The 22,131-nt window shown below is 55.5% G+C and overlaps 1 protein-coding gene across 2 annotated transcripts in view; it reads left to right on the forward strand.

The window, feature by feature from the left end:
* LOC123591593 (TRIO and F-actin binding protein) overlaps positions 1–22,131 on the forward strand; it is a 53,069-nt gene that overhangs the window by 6,407 nt on the left and 24,531 nt on the right. The window contains exons 5-13 of one of the 2 annotated variants that reach the window (XM_045466082.1): positions 800–989; positions 2,006–2,174; positions 6,421–6,622; positions 6,667–7,437; positions 7,468–8,898; positions 14,057–14,171; positions 14,853–15,737; positions 18,351–18,428; positions 20,627–20,764. In XM_045466082.1, coding sequence (XP_045322038.1) covers positions 800–989; positions 2,006–2,174; positions 6,421–6,622; positions 6,667–7,437; positions 7,468–8,898; positions 14,057–14,171; positions 14,853–15,737; positions 18,351–18,428; positions 20,627–20,764 — 3,979 coding nt within the window. Of the gene's footprint in view, positions 1–799; positions 990–2,005; positions 2,175–6,420; positions 6,623–6,666; positions 7,438–7,467; positions 8,899–13,996; positions 14,172–14,852; positions 15,738–17,713; positions 17,792–18,350; positions 18,429–20,626; positions 20,765–22,131 lie in introns of those variants that run through there. The other variant, XM_045466080.1, reaches the window with a different exon arrangement.

Genomic DNA, 22,131 nt, shown 5'->3' on the forward strand with positions numbered 1-22,131 from the left:
AGGTGCCTTGGGAGGTCATGGTTGAGGGTCCGGAAACCTGGGTTCCAGCTTCAGTTCCATCCCTGATGGGCAAAAGGGAGCATGGGCAAATGTTTCCCCTCCTCCATGCCTCAGTTTCCCTGTTTAGGAAATAAGAGGAATTGAATCAGATTGGCTTTGCTTGGGGAACATGCATTCCTCACACGGAGGTATTATTTTAAAAACAAAACAAAAACCAGCTCTGCCATCAAATATGTTTCAGAAAGGCTGGGATAAACAGATTTGAATATCTCTCGTGCAAGACTTGTCAGCACCTTTAGTTTGCTAGCGGGCCTTGGGCTTTGGGGTAGGGGAGGTAGGAGAAGTGTGTGGTATGGCCCAGACTCATTTGACCACAGACCTCTTTTTCACGGCCATTATCCCTTTCCATCTTATAGGTCAGTCTGTGGGTCACTCTTTGGGGAGACTGCCATCTGTAAGCCTACCCGGGCCTGTGGCTGTCCTGACTGGCTTCCTAAACCAGGGCTTTACTTCACAATGCAGCTGTAGCCCTTCCTAGCTCTGTGACCTTGGCCAGTCCCTTGACCTCTCTGAGCCTCAGTGTCTTCATCTGTAAAAGGGATATCATTACACACGTTTCAAAGGGAGACTGTGGTAGCTGAAAGAGACGGTCCATGTGAAGAGCCCAGCACAGAGAGCCCTTGCTGTTAGCTCCCTCCTTTGCTCTAGTGCGAGGTGTGTGTGTCCCTGGGTGGGGGTATCACTCCCTAATTCCCATGACTTTTGGGGGAAGAAGTCATAGGTCTGTCTCTTCTCCCAGGGGCCCGTCAGCAGGGTCCTCTGCAGAGGGCCCCACAGCCGCCCCCAGGAGCCAGGGACAAGAGGCAGTGCCCTACCTGGAGGGTCTGGCCTCCTCCCTGAGCGGCAACTTCGACGAAGGCCCCGACTCCGGCACCAGCTCCAGCCCTGAGTGTAACACCCCTGATGATCCCAGCGACTCGTCCTCCGTGGTGAGCTGGGGATGAAAAGCTGGGGGGACACGATCGCCCCTCTGTGCCAGCCCTGGGGTCCCGCCCACAACTCCAGGCAAGGGCTGAGCCTCTCACACCAGGGAGCCGGGCCAAGGTCCTCTGGAGATTTAGCCAGCTGGACCACCCGCCTGGGAGGGGTGCGGGGTCTTTGCAGGGCGGGCCCAGGGGGCTGGGGCTTGGTTGCGAAAAGACGGAAGGAGTTTCAGGTGAATCACCAAACGGGTCAGCCTTCCAAAAACTCTCAGGGTCACAGAGGGCCGGGATGTCAGGCGTGCTGCCTAGACCTTGGACAGAACTGGTCCTGAGCCCTGTCCTGGTCACACACCACTGAACTCCATGACCAGCCCTGGGATAGATCTCCGAGGGACAGAGGAGAGGGAGCAGGCTGGGGGGCCCAGGGAAGGGCTGGGGGCCATCTGCCTGGGAGCTTCTGGGGGTACTCACCCCTCAAAGGGCTGTCACAGGGCAGAAAAGGCAGGCTCTCTGTGAGACCTCCAAGGGGAAGTGATGGGATGGCAGGTATGGGTTCAAGAAGACTCACCACCCACTCAGAGGTAGAGACTTTTATGGCCCCATTTTGGGGCAAGAAAACTGAGGCTTGGAGAAGGGAAGCAACTTACCTAAGGCTACCTATCTGGGAAGTGGAGGGGCGAGGCTTTGAACTCACTTCTCTCTGGACCCTGGGAGTGCCTCTGGGGACTGGGGGCTGCTGTGCCACTGCAGGGAGTCCAACTGCCCTGGGTTCAAGTCCTTCTCTCACCTCAACTGTTTCCCAGCTGTGTGACTTTGGGCGGAGTTCTGAGCACCAACATACATGCCTACCTCGTGGGTTGATTGAAGGTTAGCTAAGTTCGTGCCTTAAGGAGCCCAGCACAGTGCTGGGCATTCGGCAGGTGCTCTTTCAATGTCGGTGCCTTTCCCTTCCTTCTACCCGTCTCGTGCTGGGGGCACAGGCCGAAAGGCTCCAAATATGCTTTTCCTCCCTTCCCCGGCAGGACTGGGACACTGTTGACAGGCAGGAAGAGGCTCCCAGCTGGGACGAGCTCACCGTGATGTTCCCAAGGAAGCCCCAGGAGGGGCCCAGAGCTGACAGTGCCCGAAGGGTTTCATGTCCCGTCACCCGGGCCCCTGCGGGAGGAGATACCGCAGGCCAGAGAAAGGAAGGTGAGTCCTTCCAGGCCAGGTTGGTCCCCGTGACCACAGGTGTGGTGATGGCCTGAGGCCTGGCCAGATCTCCCTGGCCATCTGGGTCCCCTGGCACAGCTTACTTTGGTGACCCGAGTAATCGTAACAGTTCCCATATAATTGAGGAGCGGCCATGGTGTGCCATACATCTGCTGTATTTATTTTTATTATTATTTTTAAACGTTTATTTTTGAGAGAGAGAGAGAGAGAGACAGAGACAGAGTGCGAGCAGGGGAGGGGTAGAGAGAGAGGGCGACACAGAATCCGAAGCAGGCTCCAGGCTCCCAGCTGTCAGCACAGAGCCTGACGCGGGGTTCGAACTCACAGACCGCGAGATCATGACCTGAGCCGAAGTCGGACGCTTAAGTGACTGAGCCACCCAAGCGCCCCCATGCTACCTGCTTTAAATACATCATCTCACGACTCGGTTAGGATCAGGTTGCAATTGACAGAAACTGGCTGCACGTACACGGAATGACTCCCATAAGTAAAAAGTTTTAGGGGTTTGTGACTTCAGGCATGGCTGGATCCAGATGTTCAAATACTATCAGAAATCTGGTCTCTGCTATGTTTCCTTCCGTGTTGCCTTCATTCTCCCCCAGACCTTCCCCCAGTCAGGGCACGATGAGCAATGTCAGTACCAGGCTGTATCCTACCTGCATATCAGCTCCCAAGACAGAGGGTGCAGTCTTCCCATAGATGTTGCTCAAGTCCCAGGAAGGGTTCTCCCTGGGACCCAGCATGGGTCATGTGCCCGTGCCCTGGTGATCAGGGATGGGGTCAGACCCCTGTGCACACCTCATGGCCTAAGAGCGGGGGAAGAGATTGCCCAAAGGAAATCAGGGCGACCTTGTGTGCAGAGAAAGGGAAAAGGCTACCGGGCAGGCCAAGCCCGCAGATGCCCATGGCACTGGTTAGCATCTCGCTGACTGTGAACCCAGTGTGGGTGATGGGAGCATGTGGAGTATGGGAGATGGGGGGAGAGGAAGCCCGTGGGGGCGGGGGGCCACCCACAACTTGCACCTCCCTCCAAACCTGGTTTTCCTCCAGTCTGTTCCATGTCCCCAGCATGCTGGCAGCTCAGGCCCCGAATCGTGTGTTTTCCCGATTTCTCTCTTTTCTTTACCCTTTATATTCAGTCCTCAGCAGCTCTGGTTAGCGCCACCTAGAAAACACACCTCTCAAATCTGTCCCCTTCTTGTCTTCTGCGCAATACTCGCTGGCCCAGCCACCGCTGCCCCTCGCTGGGATTGTGGCCAGAGCCCCCTCAGAGTCCCCGCTTTGCTGCCCAGCGCTCTTCCGCCCATTCCCCACAGCAGCTGGAGCCATCTTTTAAAAACACGAATCAGGTCTTGTCATCACCCCACCCCCACTGCCTGGCCCTATCAGCACTGGGGAGAGGGTGCATGGGAAGAAGTAATCTCACAGGCAACACAGGGAGCCAACTGCCTCCCTGGAATGTGAGTGGCCTGATAGGCAAGTGGGATTTTGTACGAAATACCTGTTCTCTTGCTTCTAACACGGAGGCAGTGGAGTGGGCGAAACTCACTGTGTGACCTGCTCGGTCGAAGTCAGTCACCACTGTCCTCCCCGTGGCAGGCTCCCAAACTGCAGGCAGGGCCCCCCCCCCCCCCCCGAGGCCCAGGAGGAATTAGCCAACGCCCAGCTGGCTGAGAGACAGGACACTGTGCCCTAGGACATCTGTAGAGCTTGGCTTGTGTGTGCACGAGTGGGGCTGCAGGAGTGAAGTCAGATCCCGGGTGGGCCAGGCTGAAAGGGATTCCTCAGATGGGCGGGCAGGGGAAGAAGCCAAGGTTGGGGGCGATGACCCAGCTGGGAGGCACTGAGAGGAGTGACAATCGCCATCTCAGCCAGCACCCAGGCACGGCGTGGGAGGCGGCGCTCAGAGCTGGAGGGTGGCAGCACAGTATCGTTGAGCTCCTCTGCTGTGCTTAGCACTTTTCCGAAGCCCGGGAGACACAATGGAAAACTAGAAGGCGAGGCCCCTCCCCAGATGGAACTGGGAGGCCAGTGGGGGCGGCCAGAGCCTTTGCCCAGCCAGGGGAAGTCTCTGGAATTTAATTCAAATGCAGTTGGGAGCCCCTGATGTTTTTCCAGTCTTTTATTCTCAGATAATTTTTTTTTGAATGTTTATTTATTTATTTTTGAGAGAAAGTTCGCACAAGCAGGGAGGGACAGAGAGAGAGGGAGACACAGAATCGGAAGCAGGCTCCAGGCTCTGAGCCATCAGCACAGAGCCCGACGTGGGGCTCGAACTCACAGACCGCGAGATCATGACCTGAGCCGAAGTTGGACGCTTAACCCACCGAGCCACCCAGGCGCCCCTGAGATCATTTTAAATTTATAGAAGAGTTGCAAAGCGTACAGAGTTTCTGTTCTACCCCTTGCCTGGTTCCCCTGATGTGGACATTCTTCCAGAGCCATGGTATAGTTACCAAAATTAAGAAATCAACATTGGGACGTTATAGTATCAAAACTATAGACTTTATTTGTATTCACCTGTTTTTCGACTCCCGTCCCTCTGTGGTCCTACCGTCCCATCCAGGACCCACAGTGCATTTAGTCTCCATGTCTCCCCAGTCTCCTCCAGTCTGATGGCTTTTCGGTCCCTCCTTGGACGCAGGGGTGAGTGATCTAGCCAGGTTTCCTTTTGGAAAGGATCTCCCTGAATGGGACGATGAACCTTGGGGGCCCACAGCACACACGTCGGGGCATCAGTTCGTCAGGCAACAACGAAAAATTTAAGCGCTGCTCTGTGTGTGGTTCTGGCTCCCGGCTAGGCGCCGGAAATTCAGACTTCAGTGACAGCAGCTCAGAAAGTGTGGAAAGAGAGCTTTCCCAAGCAGGAGGAGAGGGAATCTTAAGCACGGCCTTTAACGAAAGCAGTTGTGGTTCCTTCGAGATGAGGCCACAGTACCCTTTGCTTCTCTCCTGATGAAGCAGCGGCCCGGGGACACACACAGAGCCGGCAGCCACCCCATGCCGGATGACCAAAGGATAAGGGGGCTGGTGGGTGACCCCAAGGTCATGGCGGCCCCTTCATGAGGACGGGAGTTGTGAAGAGGTGCCTGCTTAGGGCAGTTACAATAATCTCTGAGACCAGGGCTGCTTATGCAGTAATGTGCATGCAAATCACCTGGGAATCTTATTAAAAGTAGATTCGGGGGCAGGGTGCCCAGGGCGGGGCGGGGGGTGAGGGGGCTGAGATTCTGCGTTTCTAGCAAACTCCCTGGTGAGGCTAATGCTGCAGGTTCACAAAAGGCCAGCCCATCCTCATGGCAGCTCTGACAGGAGCTTCTAGGGCAAGGGCCTCGCTGGGTGTAAGGAACGGGAGCTTTCTAGAACGATCACAGTGAAAGAGGCTCATTAGAAGAGATGGGGGAATTTCTCAGAACCCAACCGCAGGAGTAGAACAGGGAAAGGGAAGTTGCTAGGTGGCTGCTGCTGGACGCCCCCCCCCACCTCCCTTTCGGGGGTTACATGGGCTGTTGCCAAAACTGCTCTCTATGAATTTGTTCCGGGACTCGCAGGCCATGTGCCTTTCCAGCCCTGGAGCCTACCTCCCATGGACTGAGTCAGGCTGGGTTTTCAATTTCAAATCCCAGCCTCAGCTTGAGAGAGGCCACTAAGCCCCCTCCAATCTGCCTTATTTACAGGGGTGGAGTCACCTCGTATGGACAGTGGAGCCTCTAAGAAGGGGCTGTGGGCTCTGCCTTTATCATCTCCTCTTCGGGGCGCCTGGGTGGCTCAGTCTGTTAAGCATCCGACTTCCGCTTGGGTGGTGATCTCGCGGTTCGTGAGTTCCAGCCCCGCGTCGGGCTCTGCGCAGACTGCTTGGAGCCTGGAGCCCGCTTCTGATTCTGGGTCTCCCTCTCTCCCTGCTCCTCCCCTGCTCACGCTCTGTCTCTCTCTCTCAAAAATAAATCAATGTTGGGGCGCCTGGGTGGCGCAGTCGGTTAAGTGTCCGACTTCAGCCAGGTCACGATCTCGCGGTCCGTGAGTTCGAGCCCCGCGTCAGGCTCTGGGCTGATGGCTCAGAGCCTGGAGCCTGTTTCCGATTCTGTGTCTCCCTCTCTCTCTGCCCCTCCCCCGTTCATGCTCTGTCTCTCTCTGTCCCAAAAATAAATAAACGTTGAAAAAAAAAATTAAAAAAAAAAATAAATAAATCAATGTTAAAAACAAAAAAATCATCTCCTCTCTCCAGACACCTGCAGCGGGAGCCGAAGTGCTGGTCAGCACTGGGCCAAGCTCCGGGGAGAAAGTGGATACTTCTTGGAGCAGCACCGCTCAGCGCTGACCCAGGCTTCCTGTGCAACGCCACAGAGCGGACCTCGAAGTGCCACCCCCCAGGCTTCCTCTCTCCATCGTTCTACCCAAAGGGACGTTATCCAGACTGCTTCCACGCAGCTCACTAACCCCCGAGCCTCCTCTCCCCACAAATCACCCAACGGGACAACCCCAGGACCTCTTTCACACAGCAAAACACCCCCAGTGCATCCTCTCCTTCAAGACTTGCCCAACGGGATAACCCCAGAGCCTCCTCTCCCAACAGAACCACTCCACGGGACAACCCCAGGACATCCTGTGCCCAACGGGACAACGCCAGAGCGTCCTCTCCCAACAGAACCACTCCAAGGGACAACCCCAAGACATCCTGTGCCCAACGGGACAATCCCAGAGCCTCCTCTCCCAACAGAACCACCCAACGGGACAACCCCAGGACATCCTGTGCCCAACGGGACAATCCCAGAGCCTCTTCTCCCAACAGAACCACCCAACGGGACAACCCCAGGACATCCTGTGCCCAACGGGACAATCCCAGAGCCTCCTCTCCCAACAGAACCACTCCACGGGACAACCCCAGGACATCGTGTGCCCAACGGGACAATCCCAGAGCCTCCTCTCCCAACAGAACCACTCAACGGGACAACCCCAGGACATCGTGTGCCCAACGGGACAATCCCAGAGCCTCCTCTCCCAACAGAACCACCCAACGGGACAACCCTAGAGCCTCCTCTCCCAACAGAACCACTCCACGGGACAACCCCAGGACATCCTGTGCCCAACGGGACAATCCCAGAGCCTCCTCTCTCAGCAGAACCACTCCACGGGACAACCCCAGAACATCCTGTGCCCAACGGGACAACGCCAGAGCCTCCTCTCCCGACAGAACCACCCAACGGGACAACCCCAGAGCCTCCTCTCCCAACAGAACCACTCCACGGGACAACCCCAGGGCATCCTGTGCCCAACGGGACAATCCCAGGACCTCTTCTACCCAAAAGGACAACCTTAAAACCTCTTGTACCCAATGGAACAACCTCAGAACCTCTTCTACTCAACGAGACTACCCGCAATCTTCCTCTCGGCGGGACAACCCTGGAACTTCCTCCCCTCGATGCTCCACTCAACGGAACAATCCCCGGAATGCTTCTCCCCATCGTACTAACAAAGATATCCCCTGGGCCTCCTTTCCCCTTCGCCCAACCCAGAGTGAAGGCCCCCGAACCTCCTCCCCATCTCGCTCCAAGCAAAGTGAGGTCCCCTGGGCATCCATTGCCCTTCGGCCAACCCAAGGTGACAGGCCTCAGACCTCATCTCCCAGTAGGCCAGCTCAGCGTGACCCACCCTTGTCCTCCTCTGGATCTACTCAGTATAGCCCACCACCCCGGGCCACTTCCTCTTCCCATAACCTGGGCCACCACAGTGCCTCCCGGACTTCTTCACCTCTGTACCCTGCTACCCGCGGGGCACCCCAGACCTCTTCTGAGCCCTCCCAGCCTCCATGTTCTGTGTGTATTGGGCATCGGGATGCTCCTCGAGCTTCTTCCCCTCCTCGCTATTTGCAACATGACCCCTTCCCTTTCTTCCCAGACCCCCATGCATCTGAGAGTGAATCACCCCACCACAACCCCCCCTATATACCTCCAGCTGTGTGCATCGGACACCGGGATGCCCCCCGGGCCTCCTCACCCCCCCGCCACGCCCAGTTTGATCCCTTTCCCTTCCTCCCAGACACATCAGATGCCGAGACTCAGTCCCCCCAGCATGATCCTCCTCAGTTCCCCCCACCTGTATGTATCGGGTACCGTGATGCACCCCGGGCCTCCTCCCCGCCGCGCCAGGCCCCAGAGCCCTCCCTCCTGTTCCAGGATCTCCCCAGGGCCAGCACCGAGAGCCTTGTCCCCTCCACAGACTCTTTGCACGAGCCCCCCCACATCCCCACCCCTGTGTGCATTGGGCACCGGGATGCCCCCTCCTTCTCATCCCCACCACGCCAGGCCCCTGAGCCCTCCCTTTTCTTCCAGGATCCCCCAGGGACTAGTATGGAGAGCCTGGCCCCCTCCACCGACTCTCTGCATGGCTCCCCAGTGCTGTCCCCCCAAGTGTGCATCGGACACCGGGATGCACCTCGAGCCTCCTCCCCGCCCCGCCACCCCCCCAGTGACCTAGCGCTCCTGGCATCCTCACCTCCGCCGGGCAGCTCCGGGGGCTCCCGGGGCTCGGCGCCCCCTGGGGAGACCAGGCACAACTTGGAGAGGGAGGAGTACAGCATGCTGGCCGACCTGCCCCCGCCCAGGAGGCTGGCGCAGAGGGAGCCAGGCCCCCAGTGCGGCAACGGGGGCCGTACCCGCAGCCCTGGCCGTGCAGAGGTGGAGCGCCTCTTCGGGCAAGAGCGCAGGTGAGCTCAGGGCGGGGTCAGCCAGGCGGGGTGGGGAGGAGGCTCGGCAGCAGGACAGGTGGAAGGTTCACAGGCTTAGGTTGGCAGGTGGAAAGGGTTCAGACCCCCCACCCTGCCACTTACTGGCTGTGTGACCTTGGGCAAGTCACTTCATCTCTGTTTCCACATTTTCAGAGGCATGTGTGTGTGTGTGTGTGTGTGTGTGTGTGTTTTGACAACCAAGTGATGCTATGTGTAGCCTAGTGGTTAAGAGCAATAGACCAGGGTCAGGCGGGCTGGGGGTCAAATCCTGGGTCAAATCTAACTCTCCAACCTATGGGATCTGGTAAAGTGATTTAACCTACCTGAGCCTCAGTTTCCTCATCTGTAAAATGGGGAGAACGTTAGTATGTTAATTTAAATAAGGTTTTTTTTTTTTTAATGTTTGTCTTTATTGTTGAGAGAGAGAGAGAGAGAGAGAGAGAGAGAGACAGAGTGTGAGCAGGGGAGGGGCCGAGAGAGAGGGAGACACAGGATCAGAAGCAGGCTCCAGGCTCTGAGCTGTCAGCACAGAGCCTGACGAGGGGCTCGAACCCGTGACCTGCCAAAGTTGGACGCTTAACTGACTGAGCCACCCGGGCACCCTTAGTTTAAATAAGTTTTAGCTCTCAAACCCTTTGCTTGATCCAGAATCATAGGTTTATTTTATTTTTTCCTTTTTACATGAGGGAGAAGAAACTACCCATGGTTCTTTTCTGTTTTCACAAAGGAAACTCATGGGTCCCCATGCGTTTCAGAAAACAGAGAGATGTCAATTTAAAACGAATGGCCAAAGCCACCTATTTTAAATAAGAGAACGCACAGCATTACAAATTAAAAAAAAAAAATTTTTTTTCAACGTTTATTTTTATTTTTGGGACAGAGAGAGACAGAGCATGAACGGGGGAAGGGCAGAGAGAGAGGGAGACACAGAATCGGAAACAGGCTCCAGGCTCTGAGCCATCAGCCCAGAGCCTGACACGGGGCTCGAACTCACGGAGCGCGAGATCGTGACCTGGCTGAAGTCGGACGCTTAACCGACTGCGCCACCCAGGCGCCCCCATTACAAATTTTTTAGAAGTTAAAGGTCGCTTTCCTGGGACGTGGCGACAATGCCTCAAGTCCAGGTATTTTATGAGTCTCCTCCTCCCGAGTGCTGCGCGGGCGGTTTATTGCCCACACCGTCTGCTTTGCCACAGCTGCGGGGAAAGGAAACATTTCCTCCCGATCTGGCTGAGATTTCTTTCTCCAGCAGTTCCAGCCTCCGAGTTTTCAAGGATCGGAGCTGGAATGCCATTAGTTAAGGTCAAGAGAACAAAAAGTTGGTCTGGAAGGCTCAAAACTTACAGCGTATAATTCAATGAATTACAGCGTATTTACTAAGCCTGAGTTGCACAGCCACGCACAACCTAATTTTAGAACCTTTCCATCACCCTAGGAGCGGGTAATATTTTGCATTCCAGAATTCCTCTGTGTTTTCCTTTAGGCAATATTGTCTCTTAGGTTTGACTCTACTTGAGAAACCTTATCTCTTACTCTTCAAATTTCCTTTTCCAGTAAGTTTTATCCATTTAGTACCCAGGTGACCACCTTTGTGGTCCCCGGCATTAGCGTAATTCTTCCTTTGGCCGTTTTGAAAAACACATTAAGAAATGTTTTAGAGCAGTTTAAAAAAAACTTTTTTTTTTAAGTTTATTTATTTTTGAGGGAGAGAGAGAATCCCAAGCAGGCTCTGCACTGTCAGCATGGAGCCCGATGTGGGGCTCGATCTCATAAACCCTGAGATCCTGACCTGAGCTGAAACCAAGAGTCGGACACTTCACCGACTGAGCCACCCAGGCGCCCCTAGAGCGGTTTTAAGTTCACGGTATTGAGTGGAAGGTACAGAGGTCTCCCATTCAGCCCCTGTCCCTCCCCGCCCCCCCCATACACAGCCTCCCGGACTATCCACATCCCCCACCGGCATGAAATATTTGTTAGAAACCATGAAGCTACATTGATACATCATTATCACCCAAAGTCCAGAGTTTATATTAGGGCTCACTTTCGATGGTGTATATTCTATGGATTTGGACAAATGCATAACGGCGTGTATCCGCCATTGTGATATACAGAGTAGTTTAACTGCCCTAAAAACCCCCTTTGTCTTTGGTCTTCTTATGATGACTGTTTTTGGTCCAATATCATTTTGCATACCTTTGATTTTATCTGATAACTCAGCAGGGACACTAAAGTCTTTAAACCAAAGTTAAATTTTCTCCTTCTTCTCCTTCTCCTCCTTCTCCTCCTCCTCCTCCTCCTCCTCCTCTTCCTCCTCCTCCTTCTTCTTCCAGGGATAACTTTGAGACAGACAAAGTGTTTAGAATAGGAGTCTGGAAGGCGTTTGTACTTTTGTTGACATTCGATTATGTTTACATGGATACTTCTATTCATTTTATTTTGCTCTCTTTGAAGTCGTTTACCTTTTTAAGGCTTTATTGCAGTATCATTGGTATATAAAAAATTGCATATGTTTATTGTATACCTTTCGGGGAAGTAGACTGTTTGCTTTTTAATCAACGTTTTATAACTCTACTGCGTAATTTTTTCCTCTCGTATGGTGCTTTTTCCAAATAGGAAAACATTTGTCCCCTGAAGACGAGCCTTTAAAACCTATTTCAGTATCTGTAAGGGACAGACCAAAATTTATGAGTGGCTAGCTATAGAGCCATACTTTTATTTTCTCCCATGTGTTCGACATGTATTTAGTGAGCATCTATTCTGTCCAAGCATTGTCTACCTGAGCCCGGACGATTTCTCTTAAAGGGCTATCACATTCTGCCTATTATACATCTTCCACATCGTCTGGCACTGGTTAAAAAAAAAAAGCTATCACATTAAAACATGAGGAGTTTGGGCTTGATATCTTGATATCTTCACACACACCCCCCCTCCTCAGGTGCCTTTGGAATCCCTTATCTTAGCATCACGTAAGCATTTTGTAATCTCTTGAATTCAAAAGAGTCTTCATGGAATTTGCTAGACTTGATGGCTCTTGTCCTTTACTACTCTCTGGAAATAGAGTGGAGCCCATCCAAGCTTCCAAAGGAAACGTGTTTCCTTTGCCTCTCCCTTGGGGTAGCCACGTCAACACTGATGGCCCAAGGGGACACTGTTGCTTCAGCATCGCAAAGGCTGGGTCTCTGTTGGCTTCTCGGAATCTTCTGGAGTCCTTTCCTCCCATGTCTCAAATCCACATGGGGGGAAACTTCTCAGAAGGGCTCATTGTTGAGCACGCTGGAGTTTATTCAGCGCATCCACTCGAGAAAGCGCACATTGGCCGGTCCACCTGTCCACCCTGCCCTGAGTTTTTTTTTTCACCGTTATGCCCCCCAACCCAGTCACGTTTGGGGCTTTCGCTTCACGGAGCCTCCAGCACCTGGTTCTGTGGAACACTCACTCTGCGACCTCAGATCTCACAGAGCAAGGGACTCCCGTTGCCTCAAATAGATTAAAAATGGAAGCTGACCAGGCACCCCTCAAACTCTGAAACACTTGCACCAGGGAAGAGAACTTTGGTTTTCTGTGAGTCAGTCTCCTTTTTTTTTTTTAATTTTTTTAAACGTTTTATTTATTTTTGAGACAGGGAGAGACAGGGCATGAACAGGGGAGGGTCAGAGAGAGGGAGACACAGAATCTGAAACAGGCTCCAGGCTCTGAGCGGTCAGCACAGAGCCCAACGCGGGGCTCGAACTCACAGACCGCGAGATCCTGACCCGAGCCGAAGTCGGCCGCTTAACCGACTGAGCCACCCAGGCGCCCCGAGTCAGTCTCCTTCTAAGAGCTGCTAAAATCTCAACGGACTTTATGGGTCTGGTTCTAATGACATTGGAAAAGCTGTAAGACCACCCCAAAAATGCCAAATTCATATATATGTATTTTTTTCTACTCTCCAAAGTGTCCGTGGAGTTTCCGCGCAGTTCCCAAGCCAGAGGCAGGCCGAAGGCAGGCCTGGCTGCGCAGAGGTCTCCCCTCCTTCCCTTTTGGCTGGCTCGGGGGAGGCCTGGCACCGAGTGGTCTCTTTCAGGCTTCCCTCACGTCAGCCGTTAGAGACCCAGCTCCCTTGGTCAATTTAGATGAAGTCAGACCTGTTGAAATAAAGTTCCACCGGAGTAGTTGGGTCTTTGGTTTTGATGACCTGACCTACGGGAGGGGAGAGGTGTGCCCGGATTCTGTTTGGTTCCTACCTCTCAGGTCACGTTAAATATTAACAGCCACGGCTACCAATTATTAAGCAAGACGGTGGACTGAAACCAGGGACTTTTTACAGCTTAGAGGTTATCTTCATTGGACTGGGCAACCGTGCCTGAAGTCCAGGCGCCTTAGAAGTGCCACTTGCGTGGACAGTTTGTGTTGGTCTTCTCTGGAATTGTAGAGGATGTTTCTTCCTTCCGACCTTGCTAAGAGCTCCTTTACCGACAGCTCAGATGGCCTGGAGTGTTCAAGGCTAAGTGCCGGAACCCTCTTGGTTATGGAGGGGGGAAAAAAAGACGGGTCTGGGAAATCCAAAACTCACCATGTAGACAGGAAAAGGGCAGAAAGGATGGGATGTGGGGGCACACTACACTCTGCATCTCCCGCCCCCACCTCACGGGTTGTGTGAGACAAAGTGGGGTGGTCAAGTGCTTGGCACCTGGAACATAGAAAGTGCTCAATAAATGTTTGCTGTTCCGATCATGTGCGCACAGTGCCTGGTACACAGTAGGTGCTCGATAAATCTTAATTCCCACAAAGGCCCGTCTAACCTTTATCTAGGGATGAGTGGTGGACTGCTGGTGGGGTGGGAGTCAGAAACAGGAGGTCGTGAGTGAGGGGGGAGGCAGTCAAGACCGAGGTGAAGCCCCCCTACCTGTGTTTACCCCCTTTTTCTCACTTCACTCCATGAGGTGGGTAGATTAGAGCGATGTCGACCCTCCTCATTTTTCAGAAGGGGAAACTGAGAACCCGAGAGGATCATCCCTTACTTAAGGCCCTTCAACCAGCTCGTGGAGGGTCCCTGGATCTCCCACATCTCCTGCCGCCGTTGGGGGCGGGAGTAGAGGAGCCGGGATGCTGGGACAGTCCCAAGGGCCCTCAGAGGGGCGGCTGCATTTGCTCATAGGAAGTCCGAGGCGCTGGGGGCCTTCCAGGCCCGGGACGAGGGGCGGTCGCAGCGGCCCAGCCAAGGTCAGAGCCAGCTTCTCCGAAGACAGTCCAGCCCTGCCCTCAGCAGGGAGGTGAGCACTGCCAGTCTGCCCCGGGCCCCTGCACCCCCCCAAGAGGTGGGCCACCGCTTCTTCCCTCCCCCAGGTGGCAGGCAGGCGGTTCGAGAAGGGAGGTCCTTTGTGAAACGATCAGAGTCCCAATCGCGGGTGTCCAGCTTCCCCCGACCAAAGAGCCAGCAGCTCTTAGCAACATTGAGAAGGACCCCAAATTATTGTCTTAAAGAGGGCCCTTCCGTGCTGGCCCCTTCCTTCATTAGACACCTGCTGTCTCGAAAAGTTTTCAGGGAAAGCCTCAGACGCATCAGTCCAGCTCTAAGGGCTATCTCTTCCTCGCTGGGGATTTGGATTTTTAAAGAAATTCTTAGAGAGCAGGGCCTGACCCAGTGGCGTGGGGTGTTGGTGGTGGGAGTTCCGGCACCTGCTAGCCCAGGGTGGAATCAATATCTCGGGGGGGGGGGCACGGGGGAGCCCGGAAAGTAAGCAGCATTTTGAAGATCTCTTTCTGAAAGTGAGGAGACTGGGTGAAAGGGAAGAGCTCACACCCCCAGGGAGGAAAGACCCTAGGTGCTTTGCGGCCCGCTTTCATCCAGCCTGCTGTGAGGACACAGCCTGCCTCTCCCCAGTTTCCTGTACTGGAGAGAGACCACCCCGTCAGGGTTCTGGAGCGTCACGCACCCCCTCACTTATCCTCAGGTAACCAAGCCCCTTGCGAAGCAGGCAGAACCGGCCCGGCGGAGCCAAGCGGAGCCCCCTCATCCCAGGAGCCCCGAGAGGCGGCCTGAAGGGGACCGGAGGCTCCAGGGGTCCTCGCTGCCCCCGAGGACATCAGCCCGGACCCCTGAGAGGGAGCGGCGGCCAGAAAGATCTCTGGAAGGTGGCCGGGCAGGCCCAAGACAGCCTCCGGGGGGCCGGCAGAGTCAGGAGGAGTCTCCAGGTGCCCAGGGCCCTCACAGATACCTGGAGAGAGGCTGGGGCAGCCTGCCAGAGCTGTGTCCTCACCAGCCTACGAGCCCCCCGGAGAGCTCCAGGGTAGGCCCCGAGACCCCCACCACCACGGGCCGGGGTGCTGAGGGAACATGCCCACACCGGCATAGCCCTGAGAGGCGACCCGAGCTTGACTGGAGGGACCTCGTGGGCCTCCTCGGGGCACTCCGAGAGGGGGCCTGGGCCTGCATGGAGGCGTCGACGCTCGCCTCCCGTCTTCCCAGGCTAGACTGGGAAGGCCTCCTGGAGCTCCTGCAGGCCCGGCTGCCCCGCCAGGACCCAGCTGGACACGGGGGTACCCTGGCCACGGCTTCGGGGCCAGAGGTGGGTTCCCCAGCCACAAACGGTACCCTGGAGCGAGAGCGACAGGGCCAGCCTGACGGCTGGGTGGAGGCCACCCTAGTCAACGGACAGAAAGCTGGGCCGTGGCCCCAGAGCTCTGCCCAGCCACCCAGCCCTGACTACGTCTCCACCCAGTGGCCAAAGACCAAAGTGACACGTGGACCGGAGACCTCGACTATGGCTAGTCTGGAGGAGATGGGCCAGCCGGGGAGCAGGAGCCCTGCAGAGGGTCCCAGCTTGCCAGAGTGGGAGGTAAGTCAGTGTCACGTCCAAGGGGCAGCCTGAAAGTCAGCCTCACCCGGACAAGTGCACACCTTCCAAGGCTCAGCCCTAATCCCTCCTCCCGACCAAAACTTTCCCAACCGCCCCCGCAGTGATACTGACCAGCATTTACTAGATGCTAAGCCCCGGTCTGAATGTTTTGTGGGTGTTTTCCTCATTCAATTTCCATAGCAACCTGATGAGAAAGGCACTGTTTATTTACAGATAAGGAAACTGATACTCAGAGAGGTTAAGCCACTTAAGATCGCACAGCTAGGAAGGGCTGGGGCAGGGGTGGACCGCTTCAAGCAAGGTGCTCTGACCAGGCATTCTCCCTTCCTGGCTGCACAGTCCTTGGCTTGTGTTGCCTCCGATGGCTCTTACCTGACCCTGGCTGGGACGGCAACCAGTGTGGTCAAGTCCCCCTGACTTTCCTGCTGTATTCTTTTTTTTTTTTTTTAATCTTTATTTATTTTTGAGAGAGAGAGAGACAAAGCACGAGTGGGGAAGAGGCAGAGAGAGAGAGGGGGACACAGAATCCAAAGCTGGCTCCAGGCTCTGAGCTGTCAGCACACAGCCCGATGCGGGGCTCGAGCTCATGAGTGGTGAGATCATGACCTGAGCTGAAGTCGGACACTCAACGGACTGAGCCACCCAGGCGTCCCTCCCTTCTGTATTCTAAGTTCCTCAAATGTAGGACAGCTTCACTTACCCCTTTCTGGCCCCTACAGCTCCTCTCGGGCACAGAGAAGAGGTTGTACAAATGCTCATTGGGTTGAGTTGAGTGCTAAGACAGGCTAGTTAAATGAGGGCCTACTATGTGCAGGTCTGGGGCCTGGCACATAGTAGGAGCTCACCAAGTCCCTTGCCTGCCTCCTTGGCTCAGGGGCAGGGTCACAGGGTCAGTGGTACTCTGGTGCTGCCCGGAGGGTCTACCTGAAGATGGTGGGCAGGGAGGGTCCTGGAGGCCAAGGCCGGGCAACCTGGCCTCAGCTCACTGGGAATGCAGCGTGTGGTTTGGGCACCCGGCCTCTCTTGCCCTGGTCTTACCCTGTACAATGGGACCACCTTCTTCCCTCATAGGTACCCACTGGCGTGATATGGAGGCTCCTGCTCGTTCATCCAAGCCCCCTCACTTCCTTGATGTGCAGCCCAATGCTGCCTCCCTCCTGGATGACAGGGGAGGGTTTCCAGTGTGCCGGGCCCTGGGCTTGGTGTTTTACGTGCTTTGCCATCTATATGCCTCAGCCTGACCCGAGGCTCAGCCTTAGTCCGCCATTTGCCGGAAGTCACACATGTATACGTTGTGAGAAATCGGATCAAACCTTTAACTCCAGAGCCCGCGCTTTTAACGGCCATGTTGGTGAAGCCTCTGAGCCCATGGCCATACTGGGGAGCCCCCTCCCCTGTATTTCCCTGAGGCTTTTATCAATCTATTCTCTAGTCAACTCAATGCACAGACCCGAGATTTGCAGAGATGAACCAGCTTGGTCCTACCCTCCTGGTCAAAGGGGGGCTGGGGGGCTTGGAGCCCCCCCCCCCCCCCCGCCCAAGAAGCTGCTGTCACTGGGGCTCCAGTTGGCCACCCTCTATGAAAATCCTTGGCATGGCTTCCTCCTGGCCTTCCTTCTGGCCCAGATTTGCTCTCTACTTTACTGAGCCGGCTACAGAGCTCTCCAGGGGCATCTCCCCGCCTTTGCACATGCTGTTCCCATTGCCTACGATGCTCTTCCCTTCCCTCTCTTCACTCACCAGACACTTGTTCATCGTTTAGGTCTTAGATCAGGTGCCCTGTTCTGAGGTCCCCTCCCTGAACAGCCACCCCACTTTGGGGTTGGTAATGTTTCTCTTCCGGGCTTGGTGGTCCTGCTGCCCTCCATCTGGTCACACTCAGCTGTCATTCCTCCTTAAGAAAGATGAGCTCCATGAGGGCAGGGGCTGTGCCTACTTTATCTCTGCACTTCTAGCCCCTGGCCAGACACACGGGAGGAGCTCAGCCCCAATGGATGAGTGATCGGTGCTTGCAAGACACAAATGGAGGATGGGTGGGTTAGCGGGGGGGGCGGGGGGGGGATGATGGATGAATGATGGACGGCGGATGTGTAAATGGGTGATGGACAGATACACAGATATGATAAATGATAAAAAGATGCTGGATGGAAAGTTAGATGGGTGAGGGTGGAGCAGATAACAGGTGTTGGATAGATAATGTTTGCTTGGATGATAGATGGGGCGACGGATGGATTGATGGATGAACATGAGTGGAACATGAACGGATGGATGGATGGTGTGTGGATAGGTAAACGTGGAGTACGGATGATGGGTGGCGAATGGATGTTGTATGGGTTGAGAAAGGATACTTGGCTGCAGGATGGATGGGTAGACCATGGATACATAGAGGCTGGATGTATGAGTGGGATAATGGATGCTGGATGGGTTAGTGAGTGGAGAACGTAAGGTAGACGTTGGACAGTTGGATGGATGATACATGCATCTATTGATGTGGGATGCTAGATAGATGTTGGATGCATGGGTAAGAAGGTGGATAGGTGAATGGAACCTGGCGAATAACCTGGGCTAAGCTTTGTTCCTTCTTACCTCCAGTTCCAATCAGAGGAGCCTGCGGAATCAGAACCAAGCAAAGGCCAAGACTCACTGACCGACCAGAAGCAGGCAGATTCGGTAGTTGGGTCATGGGTGTGGGCACACAGGGAGGTGAAGGGGAAGGGAAATCAGGTTGGAGGCGGGCTGAGGTCCTCTGATACGCTCTAGGGTCGTCCAGACCGGGGTTGGCTCTGCCATGGGGGTCATCTGTGTGCATGGTAGGGCCTTGAGAGAGGGGCTCCAGGGGGGCTGGGCCGCAGAGCCATCTTTTGGCTTGGGGACCGGGGCAGGTAAATGATCCGGGGGTCAGAAGCCTGGGGCTCTGCTTTTGACTTGCTAGGACACCCTGAAAAGCCGCTCCCGTTTTTCTGGGTAAATGGCAGTTTGAGCCTGATGGTCTCTGAAGGTAAGGTCCTTCTGGTTCTGGAGGGCTGGGCAGGCCGGGAGAAAGCGTAAGGGATTCCAGGAGCTGGAGCCAGAGAACCGCTGAAGAGGGCCGAGGAGGTGCGGCAGTCAGCTGAGCCTGGACGGTCTCCAGGATCCTTCGGGGCGGGAGGGATGTGTGCAGGGGGTGGGACCCAGCGAGGCTGCTGGAAGGCCAGGCAGCAGCTGGAGCACAGCGCTGTGCCCCCCCCCCCTCCCCTCCCCACAACCTGCCAAACAGACTGTTCTCATCACCCTCAGCCTCCAGAGAGGTGAGGTCAGAGCTGACAGCCTGGGGCAAGGAGGCAGGGAGGAGACGGGCCGCTTGGGGGCTATGCTTTCCTCATCCTGCTCTGGTTCCGCTGTTTCCGGGTGCTGCCTCCAGAAAAGAGAGTGAGAGGGGGGCGTCTGCCTGGCAGCCTGGAACCCCCATTCTGGCCCTGCCGCTAATCAGAGCTGGGGCGATTCTGCCCAGGCCCTCATTGCAGAGGAGGAAACGAGGGGCAGGAGCGTCATCCCAGGTCACACAAGCCAGGCAGCGGCTGACCTCAAATGAGAACCTGGGGCTCAGGACCCCCATCCCGCGGTCCCGATGCTGCCTGGATGTTGCTTCCTGGCTCTGTCCTGACCCGCCGCGTGGCCTCCTGAGGCAGCAGCAGGACTCTAATTGCTTGGTGGCCAGTGTCCCCGTCGGTGAAAGGGGAGGAGACAGAACACTGGTCACTAAAGGCGCTTCCAGCTCTCACAGGGGCTCTGGCAATTTTGCTTCTTCCTCTTTCTGGGTCATTTCTTCATACTTCCTGGGGCCAGAGCTTCGTGAACGAACCGGAAATAGCAATATAGGGGTCCCCCTCTAATCTCCACGAGACGGGCCCATCCCACCAACGTGGAAACCTCTCAGTCCATCCCCAGGCGACCTGGATCGGACAGAGCTGGTAACTGCCTCGTTCGTTTGCTCGTTCGTTCGTTCATCGATTCATTCATTCATTTATTCACGTACACTTAGTGAGCGCTTTCTGCTTGCCTGGGTGTGGGCCAGAAGTAAATTGGAGCGCGTGGAGCTCCTGGTCTAGTGGCCCGGGGCCCTGCTGGGGGAATGTGGTGGCAAGGTGGGGAGCGGACTCCTTCCCCCAAAGCCCTTACTCCCCACCGACGGATAAGCTCTGGACCCCGAAGAGTGGGGACCCCTGGGCTCTGGCCTACCTCTCTGCCAGTAAGCTGCTATGGGACTTTGGGTAAATGCTTCTGCTTTCTTGGGGCCTGTTTCCCCAACAAGGATGACTGCAAAGGGGGTGCATTCGGGGACCTTGCTGGGAGTGGCTGCAGAAGTCTGTGATTCCTTCCTTTCATAAAATGGGGAGAGTAGGCGGACGCGGGATAGAGATTAGGGGCACTTGTGTGACCTCTTGGTGCCACACGGGTTGACGCCACGGGGAAGATGGGCCCAGAGGTCTTCTACCTTGAGAAACTGGAAATATGTAGTTATACGTCAGTCTCTTGATTATTTAACGTTGGAACCTAATGCAAAACAATCTGAAAACCCTATGCAGGCTGAACGCACATGTGGGGCGTGTACTCCCCTCCTTCCTACTGGCCACCTGTGGTTTGGCTTTAGGGGGTGAAGTGCACGTCCCCAAAGGTGCTGAGCCCCAAGAGCCCTATCAGCCAAACACCCCGTAGTGTGAATGAGTTAGCAAGCTCTTTTCTTGGCAGCTCTGTGAGATAAGAAAGATGAGAGCTCTGGGCCTTCCAGGTAGGCATGGCAGAAAAGGCAGGGGAGACTGTAGTCAGAGACCCCCCACCCCCATCCCACCAAAGGGACCTGGGGGCCAACACTGGACCCTGTTTGACAGGCAGACAAGAGGCCAGCGGAGGGCAAGGCTGGGAGCCCACTCAAGGGCCGACTGGTGACCTCATGGCGGATGCCCGGGGACGTTCCCACGCTGTTCAATCCGTTCCTGCTGTCTCTGGGGGTCCTCAGGTGGCAAAGGGTAGGCTGGCTCCAGCGGGGTGGGAGGGATGAGGGTGGGAGAGAGGGGGAGGGGAGGAAGGAGGTTGGCGTTAGTCAAAGGAGGGAAAGTGGGGGCTGAGAGGAGGGAATTGGGGCTCCCACATGAGAAAGGAGAATCCCACCTCCAGGACGGGGCTGGGGCTGTTTTCAGTTTTCAGGGTGAGGGGGGGGGTTGAATAATCTATACAGCTGAAAGTGGCCAAGCAGCAACTGAGCCAAGGGGAGTCAGGTTGGGGGGAGGGAGGGAGGGATGGCCTGAGGGGGGGCTCTGGGATTGCAAAGTGTGTCTCAGACCTGGGTCTCAGCCAGTTTCACAAACATCTGGCATTACGTAACCTACCCCCTGCCCAGAGAGGGCTGTAAACACTTAGGCCTCTGGTTCAGGGTTTCCTCAGGGGCAGGGAGGGCAGGCAGCTGTGACTCGCTTCCTCCTGCCCCCTTCGCAGCAGAGAGAAGGGGCCTGGTCTCTCCAGGGGCCACTGGCAGGCGCGTGGGGTCTCTTCTCTTGTTGACAGGATGACTCCTGTACTCTCTCGTTGGCTCTGGGTCCAGCACGAGGCTGGGCACGTTAGAGACAGTATAACCCACTTTGCAGATGAAGGGACCGAGGCTCAGGGAGGTGAGCTGGAGTTGCACGGCTCGGGTTGAGGGGAGTCGGCCTCCTGCTGATTTTCCTCATTCTTAGATCAGAGACTGGCTGCAGCTAACCCACCCCACGCCTCAGTTGCCACATCTGTTTAATGGGGCAGAATCTATAGCGACGCTCAGGGCTGCAGAGAGGGCTCAGGGAGATCAGGAGGCACAGAGGTGTGACGGTTCGGGGCGTCCAAACACTAACTTTTCCCACCCGCTTCCTAACTTCCACTCTGCTGCTCTTTGGGGGTTAGGGCACTCGGGTGGATGGGACAAACACGGTTATCTGGGCAGAGTGGTACCTTCGAGCCATGGGCGGGAATTACCTTGTCACACTAACTAAAGATCACCAACATGCAGCCGGTCTGGCAGGAGGGAGCAGGTAAGTCCCTGGTGGAGAGAAGGGGAGAGAAACGGGGAAAGGCACCTGGGACAATGGTGCTGGTGATGATAACCAGCATGTATTTGGCCCCTAGTTTGTGTTCAGCTCGGGGTTCGGTGCATGGCCTGCCTGATTGCATTTAATCCTCACCACCGGGCATACGAAGTACGGTTCGTGTTGTCCGTCTTACAGAAGGAAATGAAGGGCACTGAGGAAAAAAACGACTTGTTCTAGGTCACACAAGGGGCAGAGCTGAGATGTGAACCCTCCCATCTCTGGGCATCCTGATCTCCAAGCCCTCCTTGCAGCCCCGAGAATCCCCACAGATTTTT

The sequence above is a fragment of the Leopardus geoffroyi genome, chromosome B4 (genome assembly GCF_018350155.1).
Source record: "Leopardus geoffroyi isolate Oge1 chromosome B4, O.geoffroyi_Oge1_pat1.0, whole genome shotgun sequence".
Classification (NCBI taxonomy): Eukaryota; Metazoa; Chordata; class Mammalia; order Carnivora; family Felidae; genus Leopardus; species Leopardus geoffroyi.